General features: G+C 49.8%; 1 protein-coding gene across 2 annotated transcripts in view; it reads left to right on the top strand.

The window, feature by feature from the left end:
• Window positions 1-489: 489 nt before the first annotated feature.
• Window positions 490-14,249, top strand: part of LOC101162981 (sodium/calcium exchanger 1) — a 24,987-nt gene continuing 11,227 nt past the window's right edge. For both annotated transcript variants that reach the window (XM_023953646.1, XM_023953645.1), the window contains exons 1-4: window positions 490-591; window positions 2,606-4,425; window positions 12,157-12,263; window positions 14,187-14,207. In XM_023953646.1, the coding sequence (XP_023809414.1) occupies window positions 2,630-4,425; window positions 12,157-12,263; window positions 14,187-14,207 (1,924 nt within the window). In that variant the 5' untranslated portion in view covers window positions 490-591; window positions 2,606-2,629. The remainder of the gene's footprint in view (window positions 592-2,605; window positions 4,426-12,156; window positions 12,264-14,186; window positions 14,208-14,249) is intronic.

The raw sequence follows: 14,249 nt of genomic DNA, 5'->3' as shown, positions 1-14,249 counted from the left end.
GAACCGACATACCCAGAGTAAGCAAGTTCAGGCGGATTTCAGCCAGAGTTCAGGGTTAAAGTCAGGGGAGTTTAAACGGGCCTTCTGGAATACCCCCCAGGTCTCTGTGGTCTACAGTTAGTCTGAAGACCCTGGTCGGTCGGTGTGGAGGTCTACAGGGATCACATTCAACAGACCAACAGAACTTCTCCTTTGAGCATCTTTCTTTTGGATGAAATCAGTTCAGGGCTGCTTCTGCCTCTGGAGTCTGGTGATGGTCAGGATCCTGAATCTTCTGGTCTTCTGAAAGTCTCAGCTGAGGCTTGTCCCATCTGGGGGGGGGGGTGTTCAGGACTCTCTTAGAACAGCATTCCTGTGGGGACGCAGCGCTGGTCGTTATCTCCCCAGCGTGTTGGCAGGTCGAGGGGGTGCTGGATGGCCCCAGGGCCCACACGGCCTTGTATGGCCATGGCCCACTGGGAGAGGCCAGATAAGCGGCGTGCACGCCCCCACGTGCACGACAACCAGCACTTCTGTTAAATTTAGAGCAGATATCAAACGCCGCTCTTCCTCCTGAACACAGTCTTCTCCACGGCAGCAGCAGGAAAAGAGGTGAGTCTTGGGGCTCCAGACGGGAGTCTTGGGGGGATCTGGGGGGCAGGTGTCACTGCCGGGACATGAGGTAATACACATGGTGGAAAGTTGGGAACATTTTGTATTGTGTCAAATGTGGGGGGGTTCTGGAGGTGGCGTGTGTGTGTGTGTGTGTGTGGGGGGGGGGGGTAGGTTGTTTCAGCTTCATGATTTAGTCTGATCATCTACACTCACCATCCACTCTATCAGGTCCACCTTGCTGGTACCGGGTTGGACCCCTTTAGCCTTCAGAACCGCCTTAATCCTTGGTGGCTGTGATCCAACAAGGTTCTGGAAACATTCCTCAGACTTTGGTCCATGTTGACATGACAGCATCATAGTTGCTGCAGATTTGTCTGCTGCACATCCATGATGCCGGTCTCCCGTTCCGCCACATCCCAAAGGTTCTGTGTTGCAGTGGTTCCTGGTTCTGGGTTCACTGTCCTGCATCTGTTCAGTGCAGCTCAAACACGTCTGCCTATGATGACTGTCACTGTCCAGCTTCTGCAGAGGCTGACGGTCAGCTGGATCGGGTCTGCAGAAGCACATTTGTGACGTATACGCTGGGGGGGGCATACGCTGCCTGCTCTTAGCAAACAAACGGATCCAAGTAGGTCCTGGTTTTCCTCAACTGACCCGGCATCTGGCTCCAAATTGTACAGCTGGTTTGTCTGTAAACTCCTGCAGGAGTTTAGAAATTGTTCTAGGCGTTCTCGCTGAACTAGAACCTCTACAGTTGGAAGAGCTGAGGAGCAGCTGTAGTACAGAGAAACGGGCAGCAGGGGGCAGCAGTGGTTCTGTTACTGGCATCATCCAGCAGGTCAGGTAACCCTTGTGCTATCCTAGGCACGTTAGCATTGGGAGTTGGGTCATCTAGACCCACTAGACAGTGCTCTGAACCTTTGTTCTTCAATGATTTGTGATCTTCACTGGTGTCCATGGATTACATGAAATCTTTCCACCTGTATCCACCTTTGTCATGGTAGGGAGAACACGTCAATGGAAGGGGGGGGGGGGGGGTCATCTAAGATAGCACAAGGGTTAAAGAATGAAATTCTGGATTTGTCTCCACTCTGAAGTCCGTCTGACTCCATCTGTGGTCCACATGGTCCTCTGAGACGCTCAGATGTTCTGCTGGAGCCCAGAGTCAGAACTGAAGTTCCGTGTTCTGGATCCTCCGTCCTCATGTTCCTCCTGTTCTGTCATGGGCTGTGGAGCTTTCAGAATCCTTCATCCTGGATCAGTCGTACCGGTGCAGCTGACCTTTCAGGAGGTCGGTAAAGTCCAGGATGTCCATCCGGGAAGAAGCATGTGGAAGCCCCCCCCTCCTGGAGCTGGGGGCGGGTTCCTGGCAGGGCTTGAGTTCTCAGCAGAGCTGGCTGCAGCTCTGATCTTCAGCGTCTCGGATGCCGGCTGCTCTCCAGGTTCACGGTAAGATCCGTTCTCCTTCTGATGCTGCAGGGATGAAGCCAGACTTCCAGCAGATCATGGAGGCTTTTTTAAGGAACGCCTTTCGGTCCAGGCCTCCCTTGAGATCTTGTCTCGATTGGACTTCCTGGTGATACTCAGCTCAGTGTTGATAGAGAAGTGTGGAAAAGCTGGAGGAGACTTGTGTTCCCCTCTGCTGCTGTTCTGCATGAACCACTGAGCTGCTTCTGAAGCGAGGTTCTGGTTCTGGTTCTGGTTCTGGTCTGTCTGTCTCTGGGGAGGGGCTCTTTAAGGACCTCTCCACGCTTCTGTTTGGTTTCCTCTCTTCTTGATTGCATTCCTGACGCTCTGGGGGACCTCACCCTCCCCTCCCCTCCCCCGCTCTTGGCAGCGCTCACAGAGCCGTCAAACAGCTTCTGGTTCTCCTCCTGCAGTAACGCCGTCAGAGCCGTTGTACGTTTCCTTTGGTGAACTTCAGGTGCAGGAACATTGTTGATGAAGAAGCAGAAGGTCTGCTCAGATTCGGACAGAAACCAAAACACTGAACTTGTTCTCTGCTCTGCAGGTTGAAGCGAGCTGTGGTGCCACCATGAGCCCACCCAGGACCTCACCGTGGTTCTTCATCCAGGAGCTGCTGCTCGTCTTCGCCTTCATCTCAGTGGAATTTCCTGGTTCTTCTGCAGGAGGATCCAGTCTGAGCGCTCAGTCCAACGATACGGCGGGCAACAAAACCAAATGCGGGGGCAGTACAGAGTGCATGCAGGGTGTGATCCTGTCGGTGTGGAAGCCCGACAACCCAACCTTCAGTGAGCGCCTGGCCAGAGCAACCATCTACTTTTTGGGCCTGATCTACATGTTCCTGGGGGTCTCCATCATTGCCGATCGCTTCATGGCATCCATTGAAGTCATCACCTCTCAAGAAAGAAAGATCACCATCAAGAAACCAAATGGTGAGAAGATCACCACGACGGTCCGCATCTGGAACGAAACCGTCTCCAACCTCACCTTGATGGCGCTGGGCTCATCAGCACCGGAAATCCTGCTGTCGGTCGTTGAGGTTTGTGGTCACGGCTTCCAGGCCGGAGAGCTTGGTCCAAACACCATCGTGGGAAGTGCCGCCTTCAACATGTTTGTGATCATTGGCCTCTGTGTGTCTGTCATCCCTGATGGAGAGACCCGGAAGGTCAAGCACCTGCGAGTCTTCTTCGTCACCGCCTTCTGGAGCGTCTTTGCATACACGTGGCTTTACCTGATCTTGGCTGTCTTCTCTCCAGGTGTTGTTGAGATATGGGAGGGGCTTCTGACGCTCTTCTTCTTCCCGTTCTGCGTCGGGTTTGCATATGTCGCTGACCGCAGGCTTCTCTTCTACAAATATGTGTACAAACGATACCGAGCAGGGAAGAGGAAAGGAGTCATCATTGAAACCGAGGGACAACTGGAGCTACCCCTGAAGGTCGAAGTGGAGACGGACAACAAAATGCTCAACTCTCAAGTCGACAAATTTATGGATGGAGAGTCCAAGGTGGAGGTGAAGGAAGTTGATGAAGATGAGGCCCGCAGAGAGGTCGCCAGGATTCTGAAGGAGCTGAAACAAAAACATCCAGAGAAAGAGATGGAGCAGCTGATGGAACTCGCCAACTACCAAGTTTTAACTCAACAGCAAAAGAGTCGAGCTTTCTATCGGTGTCAGGCGACCAGGATTATGACCGGAGCAGGAAATGTCCTGAAGAAACATGCTACTGACCAGGCCAAGAGGGCCCAGCTCAACATCTGCTCTGAGGTTCCCACCAACAGCTTCTCCTCAAAGGTTTTCTTTGATCCCGGGACTTATCAGTGTCTGGAGAACTGCGGCAGTGTGGCGCTCAACGTGGTTCGCAAAGGAGGAGACTTCACCACCGCCATCGCCGTGGACTACTGGACTGAAGATGGCACTGCCAATGCTGGATCAGACTACAAGTTCACCGAAGGAACCCTGGTGTTCAAACCAGGAGAGACAGAAAAGGAAATCCACGTCGACATCATCGATGACGACATCTTTGAGGAAGACGAGCATTTTCTGGTTCACCTAAGCAACGTGAGGGTCATATCAGGGGGTCCACACTGCCAGGAGACCAACCATGTGGACGCTCTTGCAGGGTTGGGGCTTCCTTGCTCAGCGTCCGTCACCATCTTTGATGACGACCATGCAGGGGTCTTCACTTTTAAGGAGCCGGTGATCACCGTCAGTGAGAGCATCGGTGTGTTGGAGGTGAAGGTGATGCGGACAGCTGGAGCTCGTGGAGCGGTGGTGGTGCCATACAAAACCATCGAGGGGACAGCGAAGGGAGGTGGCGAGGACTTTGAAGACACTCATGGAGCCCTGGAGTTTGAGAACGATGAAGTCCTGTAAGTAACGACCTTCTTTATGAAAGTCCATCCCTGGGTGTGGATAAAGGTGTGGTTCATAGAGAATGACGCCGAAGGTGTAGGAAGTAATCAAACTGTGTTTAAGTAGGAGTCAACCACTGACGAATGGCGATTCTGCTGTGGGGAAGGGACCTATAAGCTACAGCTACACCAGTTACAGCTACAGTTACAGCTACAGCAGCTACAGTTACACTAGTTACAACTACACCAGTTACAGCTTCAGCTACACCAGTTACAGCTACAGTTACAGCTACAGCAGCTACAGTTACACCAGTTACAACTGCAGCTACACCAGTTACAGCTACAGCTACAGTTACACCAGTTACAGCTATAGCTACACAAGTTACAGCTACAGTTACAGCCACAGCAGCTACAGTTACACCAGTTACAACTGCAGCTACACCAGTTACAGCTTCAGCTACACAAGTTACAGCTTCAGCTACACCAGTTACAGCTACAGTTACAGCTACAGCAGCTACAGTTACACCAGTTACAACTGCAGCTACACCAGTTACAGCTTCAGCTACACCAGTTACAGCTTCAGCTACACCAGTTACAGCTACAGTTACAGCTACAGCAGCTACAGTTACACCAGTTACAACTGCAGCTACACCAGTTACAGCTTCAGCTACACCAGTTACAGCTAGAGCTACAGTTACACTAGTTACAGCTACAGCTACACCAGTTACAGCTACACCAGTTACAGCTATAGCTACACAAGTTACAGCTACAGTTACAGCCACAGCAGCTACAGTTACACCAGTTAAAACTGCAGCTACACCAGTTACAGCTTCAGCTACACCAGTTACAGCTACAGCTACAGTTACACTAGTTACAGCTACAGCTACACCAGTTACAGCTACAGTTACAGCTACAGCAGCTACAGTTACACCAGCTACAACTGCAGCTACACCAGTTACAGCTTCCGCTACACCAGTTACAGCTACAGCTACAGTTACACTAGTTACAGCTACAGCTACACCAGTTACAGCTACATCTACAGTTACACTAGTTACAGCTACAGCTACACCAGTTACCGCTACACCAGTTACAGCTATAGCTACAGCTACAGCAGCTACAGCTACACTAGTTACAACTACAGCTACACAAGTTACAGCTACAGCAGCTACGGTTCCACCAGTTACAGCTACAGCTACACCAGTTACAGCTACACCAGTTACAGCTACACCAGTTACAACTGCAGCTACACCAGTTACAGCTTCAGCTACACCAGTTACAGCTTCAGCTACACCAGTTACAGCTACAGTTACAGCTACAGCAGCTACAGTTACACCAGTTACAACTGCAGCTACACCAGTTACAGCTTCAGCTACACCAGTTACAGCTTCAGCTACAGTTACACTAGTTACAGCTACAGCTACACCAGTTACAGCTACACCAGTTACAGCTATAGCTACACAAGTTACAGCTATAGCTACACAAGTTACAGCTACAGTTACAGCTACAGCAGCTACAGTTACACCAGTTACAACTGCAGCTACACCAGTTACAGCTTCAGCTACACCAGTTACAGCTTCAGCTACACCAGTTACAGCTACAGTTACAGCTACAGCAGCTACAGTTACACCAGTTACAACTGCAGCTACACCAGTTACAGCTTCAGCTACACCAGTTACAGCTACAGTTACACTAGTTACAGCTACAGCTACACCAGTTACAGCTACACAAGTTACAGCTATAGCTACACAAGTTACAGCTACAGTTACAGCCACAGCAGCTACAGTTACACCAGTTAAAACTGCAGCTACACCAGTTACAGCTTCAGCTACACCAGTTACAGCTACAGCTACAGTTACACTAGTTACAGCTACAGCTACACCAGTTACAGCTACAGTTACAGCTACAGCAGCTACAGTTACACCAGCTACAACTGCAGCTACACCAGTTACAGCTTCCGCTACACCAGTTACAGCTACAGCTACAGTTACACTAGTTACAGCTACAGCTACACCAGTTACAGCTACATCTACAGTTACACTAGTTACAGCTACAGCTACACCAGTTACAGCTACACCAGTTACAGCTATAGCTACAGCTACAGCAGCTACAGCTACACTAGTTACAACTACAGCTACACAAGTTACAGCTACAGCAGCTACGGTTCCACCAGTTACAGCTACAGCTACACCAGTTACAGCTACACCAGTTACAGCTACACCAGTTACAACTGCAGCTACACCAGTTACAGCTTCAGCTACACCAGTTACAGCTTCAGCTACACCAGTTACAGCTACAGTTACAGCTACAGCAGCTACAGTTACACCAGTTACAACTGCAGCTACACCAGTTACAGCTTCAGCTACACCAGTTACAGCTTCAGCTACAGTTACACTAGTTACAGCTACAGCTACACCAGTTACAGCTACACCAGTTACAGCTATAGCTACACAAGTTACAGCTATAGCTACACAAGTTACAGCTACAGTTACAGCCACAGCAGCTACAGTTACACCAGTTACAACTGCAGCTACACCAGTTACAGCTTCAGCTACACCAGTTACAGTTACAGCTACAGTTACACTAGTTACAGCTACAGCTACACCAGTTACAGCTACAGTTACAGCTACAGCAGCTACAGTTACACCAGTTACAACTGCAGCTACACCAGTTACAGCTTCAGCTACAGTTAAAACTAGTTACAGCTACAGCTACACCAGTTACAGCTACACCAGTTACAGCTATAGCTACACAAGTTACAGCTACAGTTACAGCCACAGCAGCTACAGTTACACCAGTTACAACTGCAGCTACACCAGTTACAGCTTCAGCTACACCAGTTACAGCTACAGCTACAGTTACACTAGTTACAGCTACAGTTACACCAGTTACAGCTACAGTTACACCAGTTACCGCTACAGTTACAGCTACAGCAGCTACAGTTACACCAGTTACAACTGCAGCTACACCAGTTACAGCTTCAGCTACACCAGTTACAGCTACAGCTACAGTTACACTAGTTACAGTTACACCAGTTACAGCTACATCTACAGTTACACTAGTTACAGCTACAGCTACACCAGTTACAGCTATAGCTACACAAGTTACAGCTATAGTTACAGCTACAGCAGCTACGGTTCCACCAGTTACAGCTACAGCTACACAAGTTACAGCTACAGTTACACCCGTTACAGCTACACCAGTAACAGCTTCACCAGTTACAGCTACAGTTACAGCTACAGCAGCTACAGTTACACTAGTTACAGCTACAGCTACACCAGTTACAGCTACAGCTACAGCTGCAGTTATAGCTACAGTAGCACAGCTATAGCTAACGCCAAATAAATACAAATGACAAAATCTACAGGCAACTTTAAATTCTTTTGTATCTTGTTACTTTAACTTTGAAGGTGATCCATTGTTATATCTGACTAGAACCGAAGTGAACACAAAAGCTGCTCCAATCACAAAAGAACTGTGAAATTGTCTAAATGTCAGTTTGCCTCCAACATCCTGCAACCAGACTGATCTACGGCGTCATGGAACCGAACCATCTCCATCACAGTTCAGTCACATGGAACAGACAACTTTATTGTTAAGTTGTCAGGGAAACAGGCAGACCTGCAGTGATTTATTATCATCTTAAATAATGCAGAACGTGTGCATGGCTGGGTTCTCCAATAAAATGCTCTTAGAACAATACTGGAGGAACAGAGAAGGGACTAAAGTTTAGGTTTTTGTCCTCCATAGATATTGTAACGACCCAGCTGGTACGTCACTGTAGCGGGGAAACAAGAGAAGAGCTGCTAATGAATTGGCTTCATTGGACAGCTGTCGGTGCCCCATAAACCGCACGACCCTGGACAGTCTCAGAGAGGAAGCAGTAGGCAGAGAAGCAGATTATACCCATTTGTGTGAACACCACACAAACAGACAAACAGCATGGAGGTCCCTTCTGCTCACAGCCCACTCACTCATGGTGAGGAACTTTACACCCAAGATTCCCCACTTCCCATGAGCCTTAGGAGCTGAAGGTGTGGCTAACCCACAGTTTGCCACAATAAAAGAAATATTAGCGCCACAAATATTGTTTTCCCAAATCTTTATTTCTGTTCTCTGAACTCAGAGATCTAAATGTAACCAGCCAATCACAGACGACCAGGTTCATGAATATTGGTCTGGATTTCATTCAATCAAGTGACTTTAGTCTGTGTGTGTGGGTGTGTTTCTATGTGTTTGTGTGTGTGTGTGTGTGTTTCTGTGTGTGTGGGTGTTTGTGTGTGTGTGTGTGTGTGTTTCTGTGTGTTTGTGGGTTTCTATGTGTTTGTGTTTGTGTGTTTGTCTGTGTGTTTCTGTGTGTGTGAGAGTCTTCCTCTCAAGTCCAGCCTGGTTTGGAGCATCAGTTTCTGCAGAAACTCTGAAGTTTTCAGAGAGATCTTCTTCCATGTTCTCGTGGACGTTCTCCGGTTCTCCAGTTCTCCTGGAACGTCTGTTTCCGCTGCTCTTTCATTTCTGTGCAGAAGAGGCTCCATAAACATCTCTTCCTTATTAGGCTGGCGGCGCTGAGTGTTGCTCTCCAATAAAGCAGACACACTGCAGTCTCCTGTCAGGACTGTGTGTATGGGGGGGTGCAGCTTTTTCCCATCATGCTCTGGGAAATGCTACACTGATTTGTCAGATTCTCCCCCCACCGGCTGTATTTCCTGGCACAGGTGTTTCACCAATGAATGGGGGGGCCCGTACCTTCCCTTCAAGGCCTGGGGTGTGGGCGGAGCTAACCCCATAACCAAAAACCGAAACACAACACGAAGCAGGAGAAAAAAAACGAGCTGCAGAATCCAGCTGGAGGTCTGAATGTCATCTCTGCTCCTGGCAGGAGAACTTCTGCATCTGTCTCACATGGACGTGTTGGTGAAACCCAGAGCAAAGACCCACAGAACCTCCTGCAGAACATCAGTCCGTTAGAGGAACAGGAGAACAGTTTCCATGCTGCACATAGACACACACATGCATATACACACACACACACACACACACACACACACACACACACTGCAGATCCAATCAGACAGGCCAAATGTAGCCTCTGACATCCACAACACAAGCATTCCTTGGACTGATCAACGGATATCCAAAAATCCGACCCTAAAGGCCCGTACACACTGGGACGAATATTCGCCAGGCGTTATTCGCCAGCGTTTTTCGCCATGTTTTTTGTGTTCACACCCAGGCGATTTTCGCTGACGATGAGCCGAGTGAACATGCAATTTCATTCCCTGACATTAGATGGCGCTTAATGTAAACAGAAATACTCCTGTACACAAGGTGGCGCTGCGCAACTTTACGCATCTTAAAGTCGCTTTTCACTCAGAAGAAGAGAGCAAGTATTTATGCGCTTGTCAGAATCAAACAAAGAAAACATGAATATTTCAAGCATCAGTAGCTCCAACTGCTTGGTTCGGGGATATTTTAGAATGTCCGTCATTATTTCTTCGCGACAGTGTAGATGCAACTCAGCGTCTATCTTCTTCGCTGGTATGTGTGCTCAGAAAGGCAGTTTTGTGTTTGAGCGCCCCCAAGTTGTGTTTTACTGTAACTTCAGAAGCTCCAGACACGTTAACAGTTACACGCAGCGCATCAAACCAAAAAAACGAACCCGAGGCGTTTTTTAAAAAGTGACGCTTTGACGCGTGGTGTGCACACTCACATTGGTGCCCTTTGCTTAGTCACGAGGCGTTAAATGTCGGCGAATATCGCGGGCGAAATTCATCCCGGTGTGAACGGGCCTTAACACCAGATCCCGAACGCAGCAGAGGGGGAGGTGCTTTATGTGTATGAACCATTGACTGTATATAGAGAACTAGACTAAACACATATGATGTCACCCATGGAAAATGCTTCACTTCCAGCTCCAGCAACATGAAGCCAATTTTTCCATGATAGCGCCACCGCCGTGCTGGAGCCAGAAGACTCAGTTAACAGTGATTGGTCTGTGTCTGCAATCAGGAGGGAGCTTGTTCAAAGTCCACACCCCTTCCACTGAAAGTGGCTCATAAGAATCTTTTAAAAAAGGTATCAGAGCCAGAACGGTTCTTCTGACTGGTAGAATGACTGAGGGACAGCTGCTTATGTCTCCATAGACGTCTATGGGAATAGAACCATGAGGGGCCCAAGTCAGAGTCTGATTGTCGCGGTCCCAAGCCCAGACAAATCCAAAGGGCTGTGTCAGGACGTTAATCTTTACCAGACCAGATATGCCAGCCGGACCCATGATTTCCATACCGGATCACAAAGACCACCACCGGTGCTGTTCGCCGATAGGGTGCCGGTGGAAATTTGACTACTGTTGGTGGAAGAAGGAGAGGAGGAAAGTCACGAGTGTTGGACTGAGAGGAGAGCCTTTGAATGTTGGAACTATGACAGGAAAAGGTAGAGAGTTAGCTGACATGATGGAGAGGAAGAAGGTAGACGTACTGTGTGTCCAGGTGGACACCAGGTGGACACCAGGTGGACACCAGGTGGAGACCAGGTGGACACCAGGTGGACACCAGGTGGAGACCCGGTGGACACCAGGTGGAGACCAGGTGAAGACCCGGTGGACACCAGGTGGACACCAGGTGGAGACCAGGTGGAGACCAGGTGGAGACCAAGTGGAGACCAGGTGGAGACCCGGTGGACACCAGGTGGACACCAGGTGGACACCAGGTGGAGACCAGGTGGAGACCCGGTGGACAACAGGTGGACACCAGGTGGAGACCCGGTGGACACCAGGTGGAGACCAGGTGGTCACCAGGTGGACACCAGGTGGAGACCAGGTGGTCACCAGGTGGACACCAGGTGGAGACCAGGTGGACACCAGGTGGAGACCAGGTGGACACCAGGTGGACACCAGGTGGAGACCAGGTGGAGACCCGGTGGACAACAGGTGGACACCAGGTGGAGACCAGGTGGACACCAGGTGGAGACCAGGTGGACACCAGGTGGAGACCAGGTGGACACCAGGTGGACACCAGGTGGAGACCAGGTGGAGACCAGGTGGACACCAGGTGGACACCAAGTGGAGACCAGGTGGAGACCCGGTGGACACCAGGTGGACACCAGGTGGACACCAGGTGGAGACCAGGTGGAGACCCGGTGGACAACAGGTGGACACCAGGTGGAGACCCGGTGGACACCAGGTGGAGACCAGGTGGTCACCAGGTGGACACCAGGTGGAGACCAGGTGGTAACCAGGTGGACACCAGGTGGAGACCAGGTGGACACCAGGTGGAGACCAGGTGGAGACCAGGTGGAGACCACTGCAATGGTAGCAAGGCTAGAAGCTCAGGAGTAGGGTTCACATTGCCCTATCATGGTGGAGATGGGAGGAGAAATGGAGGAGGAGTTATCTTAAAGGAGAAGTTTGTTAGGAGTGTTGTGGAGGTAAAAAGATTTTTGAAGTAGTCTACAGGATTTTGTCTTCCTGGAGGTGGCGGCTACTTCCTGTTTGAAACGTGAGGGGGGGGGGGGGTGGATCCCTCAGTCCAGTTCTGTTAGACAGTCAATGATAAGAACTGAGTGTGCTCAGCTGGAAGCAGTTTGAAGCCCTTCCTATCTGGTGAAATCTCCACTGCTGGGATGTTTCCAGTCCGTTCCCTTTCAGATGTTCCTCACCCTGAAGTTCTCTTCATGTCTCTGGGTCTCCTCACCTTCACAGCACCTCCCTTCTCATGTTCTCCTCCTTCTGCAACACTCCTCTTCTTTCTGTTTCAGCAAAACAATTCGAATCAATATAATCGATGACGAAGAGTACGAGAAAAACAAGAACTTCTTCTTAGAGATGGGAGAGCCTCTGCTGCTGGAGATGAGTGAGCGGAAAGGTGGGGGCATCACCTTCCTGTCCTTTGACCCCGCCCACACCCGTGTTAACCTTTAACCTGTGGCTATGGTGCCTCACCTCAAACCCTTGCAGGGAAATGGCCATTCACAAATCTCAAACCAAAGTTTTGGATACCTAGCTGTTCTTTGATCCATGCAGGCAGACGAGGTGATGTTGGCTCCTCCCCCTGTCAGTGTGTCTAAGTGTGTTTGTGAACTAATGCACGACCCCTCCCCACAGGAAGACCATAGCTTTAAGAATAATGGACCGTGAGGAGTACGATAAGAAGGCCAGCTTCTGCGTGGAGCTGCAGGAGCCGTTCTGGAACAGCAGATGGACAGGTGTGATGAGACACCTTCACCTGTCTGACCTCTGACCTGTTCTGGTTCTCTTGCTCCTGCTGCTGACTCTTTGCTGCTTCTTATTTCATGGCTGCATTAGCTACTCTCAATCTGCATTCCTCAGTTTGAAAGTTCCAAAGCCTACCTGGCGTGGTGGCAGGGCCAAACCGCCGTAAGCAGGACGGTGAGGCTGGTTGCCGTCTTGAGGAGTCAGGACCCCGCCCTTAACGCAAACGTGTTCTGATGTCGATTCACGTCAACTTCTATCAACATGACCGACCTTACAGGAAAGCCTCAGTCACATGCAGCTAACCGGGGATTGACCCGTGTGGGTTCTGCAGGTTTTTGCGTTGTCACAGAGTAGAGCGGCTGCATCTCAGGTGTGTCCTTCAGTTCCTTTGAGACTCGTACGACCACCTCAATGGACATCCTTAAAATGGAACGTACCATTGTGGTGCGTGTGGTAACTGCATTGTGAAGTATTGGTAAGGATAATGGTAGTTGACTGACGGGTGATGCTGTCGTACGGCGTCCTTATGTCAGACTCTAGTTGTTAGTAAGATGTGAGGACGGCGTAGGACGTCCTCACAAAATACACTCTGATTGTCTCATTTCCAACAGTCAGGCTGCAGCGAGGAGTAACGGCTTCCTTGTTCAGTCTGCAGGATTTGTGGGGGGAAACGATGAAACATCCGTATCACACCCCTGCGCTTCACTTCCTTCCCCCTCACCTGTTGTAGAAGTGTCCACCTATCGCCTGCAGCACGCCCCTTACAATAAGGCATGAACATTTTCTCTCTGCGGGTTCACAGAGCGCTCCACGACCTTGATATGCCGTACCGGTGGGGACAGATGGGAATAAGGCTTAAGAGAGAGAAAGGAAGCTAAGGAAACAAAAGACAAGCTGCAGGATTTTCAAAATAAAAGTCAGAATTCTTAATTCTGCAGGCAAACTTGTCACCCTGTGCCTTTCTTAACAATAAACAGAGGTGGAGCTGCCCAGCTCCCCAAAATACAGGTTGAGTTGCAACCAAACTCTTCCAGGTTTGCTACCCTGACCCTAGACGATGTCCCAAAGCCTTCACGCCTGCTGCCCTCATTGTGGAGTCGCACCTCAGACCAGCTTCTACCAGCAGAGCGTGGGAGCATGGCCGTCCGCTATGCTAGGCTACGTCTTTGGGAGGCCTGTCAGAAAAGCCAACACTGAGGTCTCTGTCTCCTTTGATCAACTGGTCCAGTTAACCCGGAGCTGCAAGAGTTCCTGAAGGGACAACGGTTCTGATGTTGGGGGGTTGGACCTAGTTTATCAGAACCAGATTGATAGGATCAACATGAGGCTGGACTGGGAGAGGTCAGACAGGGAGACTCATTGGGATCTAGAATGCGTTGTGCACACTGTAGTGAGTCCTAAGTTTATGACTAACACAACTTTGGACTAACCAATGAGTGTTGGGCGGGTTCAGAACAGGACAGTTCAGGTCCGGTTTGTGTTGTGTTGTCCATTCTGTGCAGACGTCAACACGCTTCTCTTTCTTCATCCTGACCTCCATGTTTGTGTTTCATGTCTGTTCTCATCTCCTCAGCTGTGTTGCTTCAGGAAGTCGGTAAGCGGCTTCATTTACTTCCTTCTTGTCTTTTCTTCTCAA

This window comes from Oryzias latipes, chromosome 1 (genome assembly GCF_002234675.1).
Source record: "Oryzias latipes chromosome 1, ASM223467v1".
Taxonomy (NCBI): Eukaryota; Metazoa; Chordata; class Actinopteri; order Beloniformes; family Adrianichthyidae; genus Oryzias; species Oryzias latipes.
This window is presented reverse-complemented; position numbering and strand designations above follow the sequence as displayed.